Source organism: Tinamus guttatus, unplaced genomic scaffold (genome assembly GCF_059628265.1).
Source record: "Tinamus guttatus ecotype Peru unplaced genomic scaffold, ASM5962826v1 Tinamus_guttatus_pri_ptg000004l, whole genome shotgun sequence".
Taxonomy (NCBI): Eukaryota; Metazoa; Chordata; class Aves; order Tinamiformes; family Tinamidae; genus Tinamus; species Tinamus guttatus.
Window position 1 is genome coordinate 13,246,490 of NW_028288538.1, and position 20,265 is coordinate 13,266,754.

General features: G+C 38.7%; 1 protein-coding gene across 4 annotated transcripts in view; it reads left to right on the forward strand.

Annotated features, from left to right (window-relative positions):
* The window catches only part of TCF12 (transcription factor 12), a 149,493-nt gene that overhangs the window by 82,607 nt on the left and 46,621 nt on the right, over positions 1-20,265 (forward strand). For all 4 annotated transcript variants that reach the window (XM_088520135.1, XM_088520149.1, XM_088520129.1 and 1 more), the window contains exons 8-9: positions 15,100-15,235; positions 17,918-17,970. In XM_088520135.1, coding sequence (XP_088376261.1) covers positions 15,100-15,235; positions 17,918-17,970 — 189 coding nt within the window. The remainder of the gene's footprint in view (positions 1-15,099; positions 15,236-17,917; positions 17,971-20,265) is intronic.

Sequence of the window (20,265 nt, forward strand, 5' to 3'; positions counted from 1 at the left end):
GTTGTTTTCTTGCTTAATTATTTTGACATAATGGAGGATTGTTATCAGTTCTGCCTTGATAAGTTAGACCCTAGTCACTTTCCAGCCCTTTATGAAAAGACAAGAGGAAGGTTGTGGTCTTGGACCAAGCAGTACCACCTGCTGGTTCTTTGGCAATACCGATGCCCAACTTGCTTTTAGTTCAAGTTGATGACGAGATGAGACCCTCATATGGAACGAGTGACAGTAATAGCTTTCTTCACCTGCTGGTTTTCCTGACTTGAATCTAATGCCTGGCATGTTGGGAAAGCTAAAACTGTGTGTCCTGACTCGTCCTGCTGAGGAAAAAAAATTCCTTGGCCATTAAGAAAGGAAAATCAGTGCCCATCTATCATAAATCAAAAAATCTGTTATTGCTAAGATCAGAATGTCCTGGAGGGCCAGGGTTCATGTACTGCCCACTGGGGATTGGCAGTGCTTCTGATTCCTGTTTTTTCTTTTAATTATTATTATTTTAAATGTGATGTTTTCTGACTTTTCTCCCAGGCTCCCACACTTTCCTGAGCAGGGGTTGACTGTCCAATAGGCCATTTCCTTTTTTTCCTACTAACAGAAACAGAATCTCTGATATGAGATATAATAGATGATTTTTTTGTTCATTTCCCCTGCTCCCTGCCCCTCCAAAAAAAGAAAACTCTAATACCCTGCTTTAAGCAGAAAGTATCCTCAGAGTTTTACAATAAGATTATCCAAGGTGATCTTGCATTATTTCTTGGGTTTTGATGCTGTGCTTTTAAATTGAAAAAATTTATGCCTCTAAATGTTCATTTTATAGTGAAGATTTTTTGCAGTCTTTACCACTTCTCTGCAGCACAGGTGTGATGAACAAAGACCCCTTTGTGACTGACTGGGTGACCTTTCAGTAATGTTCTAACAGAAATTCAAGTTACGAACGTGATGTTATTGCCCGTCTAAACAGTAAAACATTGTATTAATGTTATTAGTGTTATTTAAATAACTCGGTATTTATAGTGTTTAAATATACTGACTTAAACTTGATATTAGTTTGAAAGCAAACTAATTTCCCCATTACATTCATTAACTTAATGCTCTGCTCTGCAAAACAGGTTTATGTTGCCTTTATATAAAATTCTGGGTTTTTTTGGCTATTTAGTTGTAGTTGTTGTCATTATATTGAGTGTAATTTCTGTTGTTTAGCATCTCACTGAGGAAAATGCTTTTATATAAATTTTATATCCTAACTGTCTATATCACGCTAGGTTTTAAATTTTATATGTAGCTATTTCAAAGTAAAAATCTTCCATGAATATTTTTCTGTTAATATTGTTTTTTTCAGTCCTTTGATACTTTTTCTACTATTTTATTTCCCAGTTTCTATACTCAAAATGTTTAAGAAAGGGGGAAAACTGTTATTGTATGTATATATTTTTTGCTTTTATACTTACAAGAATGAAGAACATTCATAGAAAAAATGTCAGTTTGGTGATAAGTTACAGTTCATACTTTAATCTTATCAATTAAATATAAGATGATGATGTTTCCATTTGTTTATTTGGAGATAGAAAGTGATGAGCGGTTGTTTGTTTTTAATATGCATCACAAATCTCTGGCAGTGCCTTAAATACCGCTCTCATGGAAGCGACAGTGGCTGAAGGAGAGGGAGGTCGAAGGGGATGTGGGGAGGTTGTTTGGCCAGTGTGGATGGAGAATCACCGCGTTGCTGCTGGTAGGAGCTCAGCCAAGCAGGTCTTAGAAACCTCTGGAGATGAGTGAGACGGGATCAGGATGGCTGTTTCCCATTCCTTTCCCTCTCCAATTACTCCAGGTTTATTTACTCTTAGTGGTGCCTTATCTAAATACCCCTGTATCCTACAGCAGTGGCCAGAGAAGAATCTGTTAGGTCAGTGCAGTCTACAAATCCAGTAGTTGACTAATATGAAAATGGAGCAAAGAGCATAACATAAACAGAAAGAACTTCTCCATCTGCAGCTCAACCAGCTGTGCTCTCTATGCAGCAGTAGTGTCAGTTGTCTGGTTGTCTGTCACTGGTGTAAACTGCATCAATAATCTAATGATCTAATGCGAAAATAGGAGGAGTTTTAATGTGGACTTCCTATTAAGTTTAGTAAGAGGCAGAACGAGAAGTTTCAAGGCAACTATAAACTGCGATACTTAATTTATTTTCTTATTTTTCGCCCATTATTGGGTTTCTTATTTTTCACCCATTATTGAAGAATGATCTGAGCAGTCATTTGTATGAAATATTAGGAACCTGAGTACTTGGTGTTTAGACAGTAGGAACTTAAACACAGTTGACTTTCAGTGTGGCTTAGAAATCTAAGTGACTCGGGTACATCTGGAAATCTTAGCGTGAATTAAATATGAAGATTGTTTTCATGCAGCTTCTGCTGCCAAAGAAATGCGAGGCAGATGTAACACTGCGTCACAAGAATGTAAATACGACTGTAACTTGTAAATATTTTACCAAACAGGAGGTGCATACTTTCAAGGTTTATTTTCAGCAAGTGTTTGAAACAGACCAAAAGGGAGCTCTGAATGTTGCCGTTTTACTTCAGGCCAGTTCATGTAAATAGTGCCGCTGAGTACCGGAGTTGCAGTTGTCCTTGGTAATATATGGTTTACTGTGAATAGTGGTAAATAGTGTCTGTGTGCATTAAAACTTGTGCTTTTCTAGTGCTTTACAACCAAGCGATGAATCCTCTTCCTTCTGTGTGTGTTTTAAAAAATGATGTATGGAGTATATACACTGTGAATACATGCGAAAAATCGCATTGAGGCTTGTGCCGAAGTGGTTTAGATGAAGGCCAGAACTTTTTAACTATTCAAAGAACTGATAGTCTCTTAGTGTGAGGGGTTAGGGAGGAATGTAAGAAACTGTTTTGTTCTTGGATTGAAGTCTATTTATGTCTTGGGATTGGAGAGGTTTGTTGGCGACTCTGTGAAACTCCAGCATTCACCCCAGCTGTGTGATTGCAGGCTTGGGAAGGGCATTTTTTTGCAAATCTTTAATGGTATATAGATTAAATATTCAGGAAAAAAAGACTTCATTACAAAGAAGTTTTTTGAAAACTTAATATAATACTAAAACCTGTAGCTTATGCAAATGAAATGAAATTAGACTGTAGATGGTGAATGGGTAACTATTTTCAATATCATCGAAAACGTATGCAGCTCTCATTGCATGTTCCTTGGACAGGCTTGATAGCTTAAAAAAAAAAAAAGCCATGAATCTGCATTATTTTAAAATGAGATTGGGATAAGGGTGAGAGAGCTGAGGTTTGTAGCTGTTGCTAGAATAACACTTGTGATTCCAAAAGCAAATGTGATCCTAGCGTGGCTGCTCCCCCTCTGTGCCCAGCCGAACTGATGGAGCTGAGGGGGGCTCCTCTCCACTGCCTCAGCGCACCCAGAGGCAGGACAGGAGCTTACCTGAAGATACTGGATTATTTGCAGCTCTGCCCGTAATGTTCTATTCTAATCCTAAGTAATCATGCAGGAAAAATGGACATGATGGATTTTTTGCCATGTGGAAATATCACATTCACCCCCTCTTGATAATACTTTCAAGTCTATAAAGTATCCAGCATGTGAGAAGGGAGATAAAATCAGATGCTAAGTATAATGGATGGTAGGCAAGAATTAAATGGGCAGCATTCACCAATTTTGTTGTTTAAAGTGCAACCTTTTAATAGAAAGACTTAACTTACTGTATTTCTTTAACTTTGTAATTTGTATTCTTCTGTACAATGACAGGGCGCTCTAAGTATTATAAAACTCATTTGGCAAAAAGCATAATTGATTATAGGCATTTAAATCCAAAACACATGAATGCTGGAGGGAGTTAAGGGTTGTATATGACTAAAAACCATTCACTTGTTATATATAAAGTTATATATATAATATTGAATGAAATATACACCACCTTATCTACACATTTCGTATGCTATACACTTACTACTTTATATTTTGTGCAGTGTGACGTACATAAATATGGTACAACATAGAGTATGTAAGTAGATATCTTACTGATTATACTTCATGTATATTTTATTAAGTAGCATTTTAACTAATTTCCAGCAGCTATCCGTAGGCAAGTTGTATGCCTATTGGTAATGAACGTGGTCTTCAGAAACTTCATGGTTTGTATCAATAACAAGTGCAGTGGAAAGATGATCCATCATCGCTCCCAGTAACATCCTGCAGTGCAGTGAGCTGGCTGGGCCGTGGAGCTAGTGCGAGGCGGCTCCTTCAGCAGCACGTTAGTGCAGCCCTGGAGCCTGCTGCAAGGCACGTCAGGTGCTGCTGAATTAGCCTGCAGTTTGCAGGAGGACGGTAACGCTTGATGCACGTTAGCACTATAGTTAGTTCCTTGTGGGAATTGATTTTAAGTAAATATATTTAAGGCATAATTTTACTCAGTTCTACAGGATTTCCGAGTTTCCTGTTTATCAGGAACAAAACAATGTATCTTTCAATAGAACATGAAGGAGATGGAATGGTGTTCCTGCTTCTTCAGAGCATGTTTGTGTTTCACAAATTATATTAATATATCCCATTACTTGCATAGTTCCTTAGAGGAGAATTTAGCTGATTTCCCACTGTTGTTAAAGTAAGTTGGAACAAATAGATCCCTCCTCCACTTTGATTTAACATAGAAATGTTCCCCCTCAGATGGGTAGCAGTTAAAGCTAATTTTGTATATGTCCCACTCATCAGGGCTAAAAAATATTGTAGAATTCAATGCAGTATAGGCATTAAACAAATGGAATTCATACTGTTGGTTTGGAGGTGATGGTGAAAATTCATGGCTGTTTGATTTATGATAATTTTTTTTAAGATTTATAGTGTAATTTTAAAAGGTTTGTATCTTGTTTGAAACTTTTTTTCCCCAGGTAATGGAAAGCAGTAGAAGTGGTAGCTTCAGCAGGAGTGTACATTGGATAACATGTCACATATTATAAACTTTCCAACCATGCTACTTGTTGTCTGTTTTTTCTGGTGGAAAATTAGAATTGTCTAGGAAGAATATAAAAGCTCTCTCATCGTAAGCTAAGGCAAAAGTGGCAACTATTTGTGTTGCTGGAGAGCTGATAAGGGATATGCAAGCAAAAGTGAAAGTGAAAAGCAGCAGTAGGTTAACAAGCAGAAAGCCGACCAGAGAAAAAGTCTTGATGAAACTCGATCAATACATCAATAGTTAATATTTTCTAAAATGTCTGGAAACACTTATAGATTATTTGGAAAAATGCAATTTATTCAGTTGATATCATTTTTTTTTTAATGGAGAGTGAATAAACAGTATTTCTTAATTCAAACTGGTACATTTATCATGGGAAACTATGTAGACACCAGCTTGCTGCATAAAGAAAAATCGGTGAAGCTGTGAAAAGCATTTCAATGGAGACTTAAAAGCATTTTTGACGTGTTCATAAATTACATAATTGAAAGACATGTATATCATATGCAGCAGATAATTGATTTTTAATTTTAGTAAAGGGTCAACATTTAACAGTTGGAAGGATAAGCATACGGACAAAAACATGAGTATTGGGAGGTAAGAGTATACATAAGAATGTGTATGAGAAGCAAAAAGATTTACTGAGGAAAATGGAAAAATGAAGGATGTGTATGAAAAATGTGATCTGAAATACCCATTTTATAAGAACAAGAAACCTGGGAAGCATCAAGAGTGATTGCGAACAGCAGAATAGAATGGTGTTTAGTAGTGCCTGACAGCTGAGGTGTTACTTAAAATGTATGAGTAAAAGAAGAAAAAAGTATTGGCAGCCTATCTCATTTTAAAATGTGGTTAGAGGCTATTTTATTCCTTAAATGTGTATGAAAACTTCCAGACGTGTCTTTGCTGGTATGCAGATGTAGCTCTCAAGGAGCAGCATGGCAGTGCTTCCTCGTACCTGCTCCTCAAAAGCTTTGCTGAGATTTTAGTAATTCCTTCTGCCGGGACTAGGGTCGTGGCCCCAGACCGCTGGTGTGTGATCCCGTGGCGCTGCGTGGCCGAGGGGAGCGGGCTCTCCATGCAAGAACTCACGGGGGCCTGGGTTCACACATGCACTGGGAGATTTTTCTTCTTAGTTCCTTTTGTTAGCAGCTTGACATATGATCTGCAGTTTCTATATGCAAGCCCTCAAACTAACACTCTCTCTCATACACCCACACATATATTCACAGAGAATTTAGTAGCTTTCATTTTCTTCCTGTAGGAATTCTGAATCTTTTTTATTGCTTATCTCTAGGATTTCTCTCTGCTTAACTTCCTTGAGAGAAATGATTAGAGAGTCATTCTATGTTGAGGATGTGCCATCTGTTCATTCGATATTGTAGTATTAAAAAGAAACAAAAGGAAAAGATAACAAAACTAATGATAGGGTTTAAATTAAAAGAGCGGAAAAATATAACTAGTTTGTTTCAGAAATGATTGAAAACAGACATATTTAGACCACACCTGTGTGCTAAACCAGTGCATAAGAAAGGGAAAAATGTTGTTTAAAGTGGCAAAAGGAATGCTATAAGGTGGGTAACTGTCAGAAGTGTGTTAGACTAAACCTGATAGCCAGGGAGTCTCAATCCCTTATGTCCTTTCTCTGTCTCCTCTTCCTCCCACCCCAGTTTTTGATATGGCCATTAATAGACTAAGTTACGATTTGGCCTTATTAGATTTTTAAAAGTCCAAGTACAGAATACACACCTAAAAGTATATGTGTATAATAAATATTATGCATATTTTACACTTCTAATTATAAAAGGAAAACATATGTACTGTAAGGGGTTTTGCATTTTTTTTTAATTACAGTTAAGAACACACAAGAATAGCAAGAAAGGAAACACTTTCTGTCTATTGTTGGTAATATGTTTGAAACTCTTTTAGCTGGATCTTTCCAACCAGGAAGGAAAGTAGATGATGTTCTGGATCTTGCATATCTGCTACTTTTGCACCTTCCTGACATAATTTTATGAACATAATGTCTGTTTGAATCCAAATACTATTGAGGTAGGAAAACGTATAAATCTTAAAATGTCCTTAGGTAGGATGTTTCTTTAATACTACCCTGACTTTAAAACTGACCAACTACCTTGTAAACTACCTTGTAAATTTTCTCTTGTTAATCTTCTCCTCTCTGACACCTTTGCTCTTAGGTGTCTCCCCAAAGGAGGGTTTTAGAGCGGAGCTGTCAGTCCTAGAAGGGCTCCCCAAGGAAAGGTGCCAACGTGTTAACTGAGGCGCTGACTCTGGCTCCTGCCAGCTGATGCTGCCCTGGAAGGGTGGACTGGGAAGGCAGATAGATTTTGAGGGCAGGTGAAATGCCCAAACTTGAGTTTTATTTTGCTTCATTTTTACTTCTCAAATAAAAATCAAGAGATGCTTACTTTCTCTTGATTGTGACTTATTAGAAGTGAATGACTTTTTGTGCTGCTGGGGAAATCTTTCCTGCCTTTCTGCAGGGAGGGAGCCTACTTGTAGACAGAACGTTTTTAGAGAGTAAAACTGTACAGTGCACAGGCGAGATTTCTTTTTCCAGCGCTGGAGGTGACCACCTGAAGTTAATCAAGGAAGACATCCCTGAATGAAGTGGGTAGCAGGTGTTAAGAATTAGCTGTAGTTGGAAGAGAGATGTTATTTATAAGAGGAGATCAGTTCTGGGAGGAATCACTGTGAATGTCTTTAAGAAGCAGACAAGCGTTTACTTGTCTTTGCCTTTCTCTTCCCCACGCTAGGACTGGCAATTTTTTTTGCCTCTTTAATTTCTGAACATGTTTTTGATTGTATTTAAGATAATGAATATTCTGTAAATATATTAATTTTACACACTTCTCTATATGGTAGTAAAGAGAATATCAAACCATGAAGTGCAGATACTTTTTTGTTGGGGTGGACTTTTTTGTTTGTTTAGTGGCTTGTTTTTTAGTCAATCTTACTATCTTAGAGCTGGGTATTTCTCAGTTGCAGATTCATGATTCATGAGAGTATGAGATGATGGAGAAAAGATGAGTTCGGTTAAATCTCTTCTCCCAGCTAATGTGCATTGTCAGTTATAATGAGCCGGATTGCCATTTTTTTTTTCCTTGAAGTATTTCTCTTTTCTCTGTAACTGCTGTACCCCAGCTTTGCCTTTCTTTCTCCCTTCACAGCAATGTGCAAAGCAGGGGGGATGCAGTCCCTGCCCAGCCTTTGCATGGGCTGCTGCTCTAATGATGAGAACAGGCCCTGCCTGGAACTGGGGAGGGGACGGATGCAAACTGGGCGAGCAACCTGCTGCTTAGCATTGCTGCCTGGGGTGGGCAGGACAGCCTGTGGCTTGAACAGATACTCTGTGGATGAACAAAAGCAACAAGATTTGTCATCGCCCCTTCAAGATTCGTCAGTTTTGATTCCACCTCCCTGGAAGGAAGCCATTCTGCTTGTGTTGGTTTCTGATGTGCTGCAGAGTGCTGCTCAAGGTGACAGTGGGGGCTTCTTGGGCTGGTTTCTGAAGACCAATTGGAGAAGAATAAGGTTTGCTGGTGCTGGTGTTTTAGCTTAAGATAAATATTCATTTGAGGGTCTTCTACCTATTTGTTAGCATCTTAGCGTTGACCTTAACTTTCACGTGATCTTCAGCTCTGTCTAGATCAGCAGTCAGCTGCAGTGCAAAACCTCACTGTCGTTCAGCCGTATGCAGGCTTTCATAACCGTGGTTCATATAGAAATAGAAACGCGCTGCAACACTGATGCAAGTGACAGCTCTGATTCAAACCCTTGCAGGGGTTTTGCAGTGCCAGTAGAGAATAGCAATGTGTAGCAGTTCATCTCTTCTTCATAAGTGAAAACAAACGGATTTTGCATATTAAGTCCCAAGGTTTACCTGGCCCCCTGTTATACTGATGTCCCTTTTCCAGCCCTCATTGTTTTGCCCTTAGTCTGATTTGCTGTTTGGAGGAGGTGAGATTTTTCCCTTGGCTGTGCTGGAGAGAAGAAATAGCTTCTACCCCATGTTCACATAACACACTACAAATGGTCCCCATTTTATTTTTTTTTCCATCATTGTGCTGAAGATGCAGAAGGAGAAACAGATGCAAGGATAGCTTCAGCTTGTGATATCCTTTGCTCTGTAACTTCTCTAAATAAGATTGAGCATAAAAGCTTTGCTGTAATGTTAATTCTCATCCTCATATCTTGTAATCGTAGAGAAGAGCAGGAAGGCTGGTACCAAAAAAAATTAAAACGTAGATGAATAACGCTTCAGCTGCTTCTGACATTTTGCAGTTCTCCACAGACCTTCTGCTTTTGTATAACTGCAGTAAGGAAGCTGTTCAAATTACTGTTTTCATAATGTAGCAGAAAGATTGAAAGGCGAAGGGAGGGGAGTCTGACCTGTAATCACAGTGCTTAGTAATGCCTTCCTCCATTCAGTGAGCAAGGCAGAAATACCTTGCCTGGGGGATGAGCAGAGACGCGCTGAGCCAGCAGAACCCCGGGATTGGCCACCAACATCAGCAGGGGGCTGCTTTGAGAAGAGCAAGGCAGAATTTGTGCTCTTGCAGAAAGAGGGTATCTGTGTAGGGAAGGCACTGTCACAAAAGAGAAGGAAGGTATTCCTTCCAAATAGTTGTACTGATTGGGTGCTTTGAAGTCATTTAGATGCAAAAGAAATACCAAACATTTCCTTCTCTTCACACTTAATCTGTGCTGTTCCCACTGCTTACAAAAATTGATTTTGAACCTGGTAAAAACTCCTTACTGTGGTGCTCCCCTCTGCCCCCCGTGCTCAGGCTCAGTGTGGAGGTCTGCACCAAGAGATTTCTCTGTGCGTGGAGATCCGCTCGCGTGCATGCACGGTAGAGAAGCAGTTCATGATCTGGAAAAAGAGGATATATTGATACCTTGATAGTTTTCACTGCTAATGTTAATTAGGAAGATACTAAAACTAAATGTCTCTTATTTTGTTTATGGTGTTGCATCACTTCAGTATTTAGTACCCTAGGTAGCTGTTTTTTACTCCAGTGAGCTAGATTAGCCTGATTACACTGGCAGGATGCAGTTGATGGATGACTGTCATTATCTTCTCAAACCTGCATGATACTTTAGGTATAGGAGATGATAATTAAATTTTCAAGAGACTACATTGAGATTATAAGATCTGAGTTTTCTTTTTTTTTTAAATGAGGAATATGTTTGCAATTATCAGCATGATGTTAGAAGATCCTCTCCTGAGGTGTTTTATTAGCAGCTCCTGCTTTTCCTTAAATTGATCAAGAAAAAAATGTTCAAGTTGTCATATAATACTTTAGGTATTGTTTTGTTTTGTGTTTTGGGGGGTTCCTTTTGTGGGAGGAGGTGTTAATTCTGACGTTCTTCCCTCAGCATAACACATAGAAAATGTATCTGATCAAATCTATTAGTAATGGCTTGAAAATGTACAGGTTAGTACAATATATTTAATGAAACCTTGTTTGAGACAAAACACCAGAGAGGATCATAATTAATGCCTCATTTTCTGCCAGTTGCTATTGATTACTCATTCAGGGTTCCTTTGTTCTCGAAATGGTAACACTGTATTTCACTTTACTATTTGATGATATTCTCAGGATGAGATTCTTTAACAGCATGCTGATAATTGCAAACGTATCTCCAGAATTTAAATTTAAAATGAATTTACATCATATGTCAGTGCTTTTCCAAGTTCATTTTCTGTCTTGAAGTTTGTATTCATGGAGTTGCCAAACAGTCAAGATTTGAGCAACATGAAATTCAGCATTTCATATCTTGGTTGTTTTCGTTGACTTAAACTGAATGCCGTGCAGCTCAGCAGGATGGCTTATTTACAGCCCAAACCTCCATACTCAATAAGGATCTCGCTTTGTTATTTGTTAATTTTATTTGTTATTTTTAAAGGAAAAGGCAATCATTTCCTTTGGAATCACAGTAATATGTACAACTTAGCTAGGGGACTGCACAATTTTAGCAGATTTCTCCATTTTATCACATTCTGTTAAATTAGTACATAAAATTATGATGGTTTATTCATAAGGCAAGACATTTGAAGTGCTAAGGCATATCTTAATCTTCATCCAAATACCTCAATGAGTGAAAGTAACAGCACATTGAAACTTCTGCTGTGCCCTGGGGAGGATTTCAAGTTTTGGTGGGGTGAGGGGTGCTTTTATTCTGTTCTGTGTAGTCCTGGGAAACTGAAAAATGCTAAGGGAGAAGCTCCCATTTCATAAAGTTCGTAAACTGTTGTCTTACTGCTGTTCAAGAATTAGGAGGATTAGATTGAGATAAATTCTGTTAGTTTATTTTTAATTAACAAAATAATTTATATAAGCCTTCTGTTGCTAACTAAACTCGCTGGCAACTTTTTCTTTTTTGAAATTTCTATGGTTCACTTCAATTAGGGCACTGACTTCCCTAACTACTGGGAAACAAAATGTAACTTTCTGAAGAGGAAGCTAACTCCAAAGCCTCAAAGGTGTGGGCAAAGTAAAATCTAGCTGGTTAGTCCATTGGAAGGATTCTTTTTTGTTTTGTTTTAGATGTAAATTTTAAATACAGAAGTTGCAACTCTCATTTCATTTCCAAAAATGAAACTCAACAGGATTTATTCCACTAATGGTGATTGCCTAAGAGAAGCTCAAGGCCATCTGCCTATAATAGATGCACTTTTGCAGATAGGAAACCCTTACAGTATATACAAACTACTATACAGTACTGTTTGGAAGTGTGTTTATTAAGAGTTTATTATAGAGTAGCTTGTTTTCTGTGACAAATGCATGTACACACACACGTACGTGATCCTTTCCCCTGCACCTTGCTGTTTTTGAATGGGTAATTCCCTTGCATCTCACTTTTCTGCCTTGCAGAGAGAGGCCTTTAAAACATTTGTCTTGGTTGTAGAGACCTTTTTTTGGGAAGGATGCAGGGGGCCTGGTCCTACCATTTCCCTTTAGGCTGTTGAAACTGCTACTTGGATTTGCTGAGAGGGCTGCATTTTAGAAGCAGTGCAGCTACCTTCCATTGCAGCTTCATTGGCACTAAGCTGTCTGTGTTCTTATTTGAGTAAAATAACAGCTTTTTTTAGGCTAGTTATTGAACATAGATTCCCTAGGGGAAATACTGCTTTAAATATTCTTTTGTTTCTTTTGAAGCTGGGTTTATGTCTTCTAAAATCCAAAAAGGTGCATTTTTAGGTGCAACGTGTGTTTATCCAAGGGTAATCCGGGAGCGGGTGGTGGCGAGGAGCGGAGCCGGTCGCTGATTATTCTCCCGTAATTGGGTCGGTGGCGGCAGATGCGGTTCCCGGCGCGCAGAGCCCGGCGAGCGCTGCCAGCGGAGCGGCGCCACCGCGGGGCCTCGGGCCATCGGCAGGGGCGCTTGGAGCTGATAACACAAAGCTCTGTGCTCCTCCTGGAATCCTCAGCGGTATTTTTGTATTCCTTTCTTTATCAGATGCCCTTAGGAAAAGTTCAGTCCCAATCAATATTGCTTCTCAATTGGTTCAGACAGGCAGAAAAATCAATAAGTTGAACTAATGACATCTATTTTTATTTTATTTGGGAAAACTGAAGAACAATTATAAAATTTTAAGCAGACTTAATATGTGCACTGTGCTTGATTGCAGCAATGACAGAAGGATTTTGTTGAATAAAAAATCCTAACCAAGTACTATGCAGACCCATGGACTTATATTAAGAGTAGGTTGCACAATTTGAGTTGTTGTGGGTGTCTCTTAACTTTCATTTCTGTGAGAGACCCTGCTAATTATTATGGGGCATCATTGCTGGAGTCACCATCTCGGGTAGCTGCGCCAGCGAGTGTAAAAGGATGAGTTCAATATTATCCTTTAGTTTGCTTGCGAAGAATTAGTATTCGGTGCACCAACACTTAGTTCGTGTTCTTGCAGCAGCTGTAGTGCTTTGAAATAGGGGATCCGATGAAAATGGCCCGAACTGGAGTACTTGGGAGGATGAAAGCAAGAATGGCAAATCCTGCTAGGAGAAGGTTGGAGGTTAGTTTTGGAGAAGATGTATATATTTACCTTTTGGAATGGCCTGGGGGAAGTGCTTTGTCTCTTCCTCCTGCACCCACAGGGGCCGTGTAGCTGAGGACTCTTCTACATCTCTCTGGTTGTGTGGATCCCTCTGCATTTGCAAAATTCTGTTGGTGCTCAGAAGGAGATGCTGTTGGGGAGGTTTTTCAACATGAGTACGGTGTCACTTCTAGTGCTATTTGGCAGCAGAGTGGACCTACCAGAGGACCGTTTCGCCTCTGCTGTTCCCTCCCTGTCACCTGGCTTCTGCTGCTGAAAGGATAACTGTTTGGGTTGATGAGAAACGTTTTTTCCTTTGCATAATGTTTATCACTATTACCTTTGATGTTCTTCAAACTGTGTCACAGATCTGTAACAAATAGTTACTTCTTCACCCTTCGTGGATGTTATTTTTTTTAAGTTCGTAACTGATGACTCCTTCATGCTCTACTATTCTCAATTATAAGATTTTAGGCTTAGTCATCAGTCAGTAACAGTTACATATTTTGGTAGCGATCTAGATCTGCAAATCTGTTTATCTGGAAAAAGGCACTCGTTTATTGATTATTTTATCTCCTAATTGTACGTATAATATAGTTCTTGATAATGAAACAAGTGAGAGGTTTCTGACAGGAATATGTAGGTAACACCAAAAGAACCACCTTGAATGACACAGTTGAATACAAAAATATATATGTATATATTTACAAACGAGGGTGTTTGGGCCTGGGTAGGAAGGGTGTGGAGGACCAGGAGCACCAGTGTCTGCGGCTGTTGCAGTGGCCTCAGGAAGCAGCAGCGCGTGGGCAGCGGCGCTGCGGGCCGGGCCGTGAGAGCCACGCTCTGCACAGAGACGCCTCCCGCTCTTCCTTTTGGTGCCAGTAAATGTTAATCCCACCAGCAGTTTTGTCCTGTTTCGTGTCAGCGATGAGGTAATGGCGGCCCAGCGCGAGCGCGGGCCAGCGTAGCCGCTGTCCTGCCGCCTGTGGGCCGGTGCTCCTCACTGCCCCGCGCTTGGGAACGGCAACAGGACGTCTGCACCGGCTACCGACCTAGGGAGAAGAAGGGAAGAGCAGATGAGTTGTCTCTGAAAGGCAGCTGATTCCACATGGGCCTTAAAACACTGTCTGTGCAAACAGTGTGAGCCAGGCACCTTCTGCTGTGCGTAAGGCAGGGTGGAACGACTGCTCTGCGAGCACGGCCGGGTGAAGGACCCAGCATTCGGGTCCAGAGCTCGGGAGCACTGCGCTTGCCTCACGGGTCTGGGACCTTCATTCACACTTCGGTTTTTCTCTACACAAAAACAAGGCTAAGCATGGTACAGACCACCATTTAAAAAAAAAAAAAAAAAAAAAAACCTGACCAAACTTCACATAAACTGCCAACCTTCATTTAATTTTCATAAGAGAAATCCAAATAGGCCAAGCAATATATAATGCCTGTTTTAACTATTAATATATGTTTGTATCCTCTGCATAGAATAAGAAGAAAAGAGTTCAATCACATTGTTGGTTTGAAGGTTTAGAAATGTCAGATTTTTTGTGCTCTGTGCTATGATCTGTTATCTCTTGTGTCTGTGTTTAAGAATGATCTTTGGGACAATTATACCATGTTTTTATGAATGTAATATAAGTCTGGCTTTTTAAGTATGTGCTAAAACCTAATGTCACACTATAAACTTCTAACAGTTTTTTTTTATCAATTCTGTTTATATTGTATGATGGATGAGGTGTTACATTGCAAGCTAAACAAAGTATTTTGATTTTTTGCTTATAGTTTGAGTATGAATTGATTCATTCAGACCTTTTAAACACAAATGATTGTGTTCTGGGAAAGCTCGCAGCGAAACTTACTTTACCTTTCTTATTCTGTAGTATATTCTTTGAATGTTAATTTTAACAAGTCAGCATTGTTTTCTGAAACTCCAGGACCCTTACTGAAAACCCAATAAATGGCTCTAGCTAGCAGGAGCAATATATGCAAATAATGACTTGTTAACATGAATATTAATGGTTTAATTTTATAGAGCTTAAATTTACTCTATATTTTTCAGTCTAGTCTGCTTCGGTCAGATATGGGGCTTGGAAGTCCAGGTCAGCTGTCATCCTCAGGAAAACCTGGAACACCCTACTACCCATTCTCTGGCACAAATCAACGCCGAAGACCGCTTCATGACTCACCAGCTCTTGGTCAGTAACATAGCTTTTTGTGATGTGTTTCTGTATTGCCTTTTTTTTTGTTGTCCATGACAACTCATTTTATACAACTGAAATTGTTCTGCACTGAGGAATTTGAATTACAGCAAGAAGCTATATAAGAGCTAAACCAGAATTATTAAAATCTCAGTTGTTATGGGTTCAACACAGATCAGTATTGCTTATAAAACAAGAAACTCCAATAAAACCCTTAATTGCAAAAGCAATAATGACAGATGGATAGGAGTTGATGACCAGCTGAGTGCCCTTAACCCATGCCATCATTAACTCCTGGAAATGCCTGACCTTGAGGTCATTAGCATTATTTAGCAGAGGAAAGACACAAAGGGGAAACAATTATCCTTTTATATGCTAAAAGTTACTTTGTTCAGGGTAATATATAGTTCATTGTAATCAGTTCAACATGCCTTTAAAGTTCTTAGCAATTGAATAATAGATTAACCTATAATAAAGCTACCTTGCAAAATATGCCAGCAGGAACTTGCCTTAAATTTGTCACAATATCATAACAGTATTTGCATTTTATTCTGGATATGATTAGACATAAAATAAGTCTTTTCAGGTTCAGTCACTAGTAATATGTGATGGCTCTACAGACTTTCTGTTGAGTTAGGGAATCTAAAATGAACCAGCTGTTTAATTGTTTATGGTCTAATAGTATTGCAGATAGCTGGACATGACTATTTTATTTTTTTAAATTCTTTCTCTAGTACCAAAACAGAGACAGTAACCTGATATTCCAATTTAAAAGCTGTCATAATTTATAGCACTTCTATTCCATATTAAACTTTTCTTTGTTAGAAATGTGTAACTGAAACCATAGATTATCCAAAACAAGATTTCACCAAATTAAAATTGTTACCTGAAGTATCTTCAATATTAGCTAGAGGTTGTAAATTCCTGGTACATTAAATTGTCCTGAACATGCTTGAAACTGTTTTTCAAAACTTTGCTGATATGTATCCTACTTTAGAATTATTGGTATGTGTCTGTACACACACACATACATGTATTATTTTATTATATATTTCACATAAACATATATCTGTATTTTTAAAAACATTGTTTTCATATACCTTTTCTGACTTGTTGCCAAGACAACTGTCATTTAATTCTGGACTTGCCCTGACAAATGTTTTTGACAATACTCATATTTCATAAGTATTATCAAGCATGGTCATGCTGCTCTTTATTTTTTTATTTGAAAGGGAAATTCAAAGGGTAAAACCTCAGCAAGCTGCTAACTGCACAGTGTTCATCTTTCTGTACTGGCTCAATCTGGAGAATTATAATCCTGGGTGTGGGCCGGTAGCGGGTGTGCGTGGACTGAAAGGTCTTTCTGGAGTTTCAGAGCGGGGGGGAAAAAAGCAGACTACTGTCTCCAGTCTTGTTTCCAGTGAATCAGGAAAGGCTCTCTTTTTTTGTTGTTTTGTTTTGTTTTTTCCTCTCTCTCTCTCTCTCTCTCTCTCTCTCTCTCTCTCTCTAGTGGACCAGTTAGATGTTACTAAGCTGCTAGGAATTTAAAGCAAAGCTGAATTATGTCAGTTTTATCCCAGAGAAGAAGTTGCCTATCCAGGATTTTAGCAAACTCTTTTTAAAATCCGCACTGCAGAATGTTCATTCAAATCGGGTGCTGTTGCCTTCTAGGTCACACTTTGAGTGCACTGCAAATCTCTCTTAAAATCCCCCAAATCCTTTTATTTTCTATTCAGACATACCATGTGAAATGAACAGAGTAAAGATATCCAGAGGATATTTTCACCTGCAGTTTCTTGCCTTCACAGCACAGGGGAAGGAGTAATTAATTTTTATCTGGTCATATCTTATACTAAAATTGTGATTATATATTCTGAACAAAAATGGAAAAGTAGAAATTTTGTATTTTAATTGAAGACTCAGTCAACTGTAGAAATGCTAATATTTATTGGTCTGCAGAACATCAGTTAACTCCTAATTTGCGTGGGTGCTATCCAAATGGGTTTTATTGGAAGACAACTAAACTGGTTCAGAGTTTTTATTTAAGTAGTGATACTAGCTGCCCACTTTTGCGATGTGAAGATAATTATTAGTAGAAAGAAGCAAGTATCATATGTCTAACTTTCCTATTACATGAAAATCGAGTTGCGTTATCTTTGCCTTATGAAAAAGTAAATAGTTTAATGGAATTGCTATCATTTGTAGCTTTCTATTGCCTCAACCATTTTACATTATGTTGTTGTTTTTTAGAGAATAAATCAGATATGTTTTCTCTTTCGTAAGAGAAATTTCTGCCTTTAAAATGCAGAAAAGGAAAGCATCTTTGTCATTCTTGTTTCCTCTCTATGCATCCAAAACCTTTGTTCCTGAGCAAGTGTGTAATGGCATCAGTGTTCCCTGTAGTCACCTTAGGAATATCTGTTTTTCTTACGGAAAAAATAAAAAGTAATTATTTAACAAGGCTTTGTTTTAGACAAGGACAATAGTGCGTTACATATTTAAATACCTACTTGCATTGGCGTTAGAAACAAATTTCATTGATGCAGATTAAAAAATGCATGAAATTAGAAAACAGGAAATCCATTGTGGAAATAAAGCAACTGTATGAGGTAGCTGTTCATTTGTTTCCATCTGTAAGACAGCATGCTTGATGAAATGTGTTGTTTTTCCTGTACGCAGATCCTTTACAGACAAAGAAAGTAAGAAAGGTGCCCCCCGGTTTGCCTTCTTCTGTAAGTACTACAATTTTTACTTGTAATAAACTAGGCTCAAAGCATGCTCTGCTTACCTGCCATCCAAGTCATTTAGCCCACTGTTGGGAAGGGTATCTGCTGGGCAGGAGCGGTTAGCTCAGGTAATTGGGAGTGGTTCCTGAGGACTAAATACACATTTGATGTGTAATTTTTAGATTTCATAGCAGTGATTTGTAGCTTGCTCATATGCTGCTACCCACTTGTCCCTGTCATTTGAATTCCTCTCTTGGGAAGAGAGCTGGGCCAGGAGCTGTCAAAGAAGATCTCCTGTACAGGTTTTTTGATGTTTAATTAGTCATTATGTTGCTGAACAGGAGGACAGACAGAGATTAATAGCTGAGAATCTTAGAAATTTACATTTGTAATAATCCCAGTGGAGCTGAAGACATTAAGATTCGGAGGACATGTACAGCTCAGCTTGCCTCAGTAGGACTGAGGTTATTAATATGCATAAATCACCGAGTCAGATGTTCATTGTGAAGCCCTGGTGGATTTTAAAGCCTTCATTAAGCCTTTCCTAACTTCAGCCTAGCATCAGGAAAGCTTTCAAGCAACTAGTTTGTTGATCCCTCTTTGCTTGAAAATTTATCCTTTGAGAATAAAGGGCTTTGATGAAAAAGGTTGGAAGGGTTTTGGTGGAAAAATCATTAATGGCTGTGATAATCTAATGCTATAGGGGTGTTTTGTGGTATTAAATATGCTTTACTCTTAAAAGGAAGAAAATTGTTTATAAATGAACCTGCATTTAAAAATCCACGTGAGGTGAAAAATCCCCAGCGCAGAGAAGGGCAGCCTGATTTTGTCCCTGCGCTGAGTGGAGCGAGCGGCGGGGCGGGGGCGCCGGGTACATCTCTTTGTTGTGTAAATGGATGTTGGGCTTTTATTTGGCAGCGCTTAACACATGGGCGCAGGTGCACTCGGATGAGTCATAACTCAAAGCGGGCTAGGCTGAATGGCGCGGGCTGCGCAGGCCGCTCTGATGGAGTGGGAGCAAAACGGGCCTCATCTTTTTATTCTGTGTTAAGCCTGAAGTATGGATGGTGTCTCCTAGCCCTTGCATCTCCCTGCTTCTCTCCTCCCTCTCTTTCCCTTCGCCCTCCCCCTGCTCCCTGTGATATGTACAGGAACCTGAACCTGAAATCCTGCTTTAACCGTGCTCGCAGATGGAGCAGCAATAGCTGCAGAGAGCCCGGGGCAGCTGTGCTGAACCTGCAGCCTACCTGGGAGCCACGACTGCAGCTGCAGGCACTCTGAAAAGCTTCTGCTTGCATAAGCACTTGGGCCCCACTAGAGGCTCAATAGCTGCTTGATAAACAAAATGAACACAATGCCTCAAATCATTATTCCCGAGGCCAGGAATATTCTTCTCTTCTTTTTATTTTCTTTCTTTCTTTCTTCTCCCCCCCTTCTTCCTTTCCCCACCCCCCAGCTTCAGCAGCAGCTAAAAATAGTTGGGCAATTTACATTTTAACAGTTGTGTGTTATGTAGGGTGGCTTTACAGTCTAGCAGATGATTTTTTGCTAGATTAACAAAAATATATTTAAAACGTCAGAGAAGGTTTAACACACAGCAGTGCAATTTTCATGTAATTTATTACTGTAATTCTAGGAGAGTAATAAAACTTACATTACATCTTTAATATTTAGTAGAATTAGCCAGGTAAAGAGATCATTTTAGTGAATGAAAAATTTATCTCATTTCTCTTACTAGGCATTAATTTTAAGAAGCACTATTTTTCTAATATTTTACATTTAATTAGTCTTCTGAATGAAGAGTGAAGACAACAAAATGCTGATTAAATTTTTTTATTAAACACTCTACCAATCTCAGCATAAAGTGCTGTTACTGTGAATAATCGATGATTGCTGAGATGCATTTTTAAGTACTGTTTCTCTGTATTTAAATGCTTCCAGTCCTGAGCAGAGCCTTGAAGTGAGATGACAAATTACCCCTTCCTCCCAACCCCCCCAGAAAAAACACCACTAATGAGAGATGTGCTCTGTTTAGAACATAATACAAAACTAAATATTGCTGAGTATCTGAGGAAGTCAAAACTGAGCAGATATTTTTAAAGTGATTTCTTATTTTTAAAATAGCTTGGAAAAAAGTTGAATATATATTTTTAAAGAAATAAGAATTTATTTTCTTTTTCTTCTAGTTTGTATCTTTTTCTCTTGGATAGATCGGATATTTTCTAAAATTGCTTGTTTCGATATTTTCCTTTCCACTTGTATTTTTGAGTATAAAGTAAAAATAGTTATATAGAAAAATAC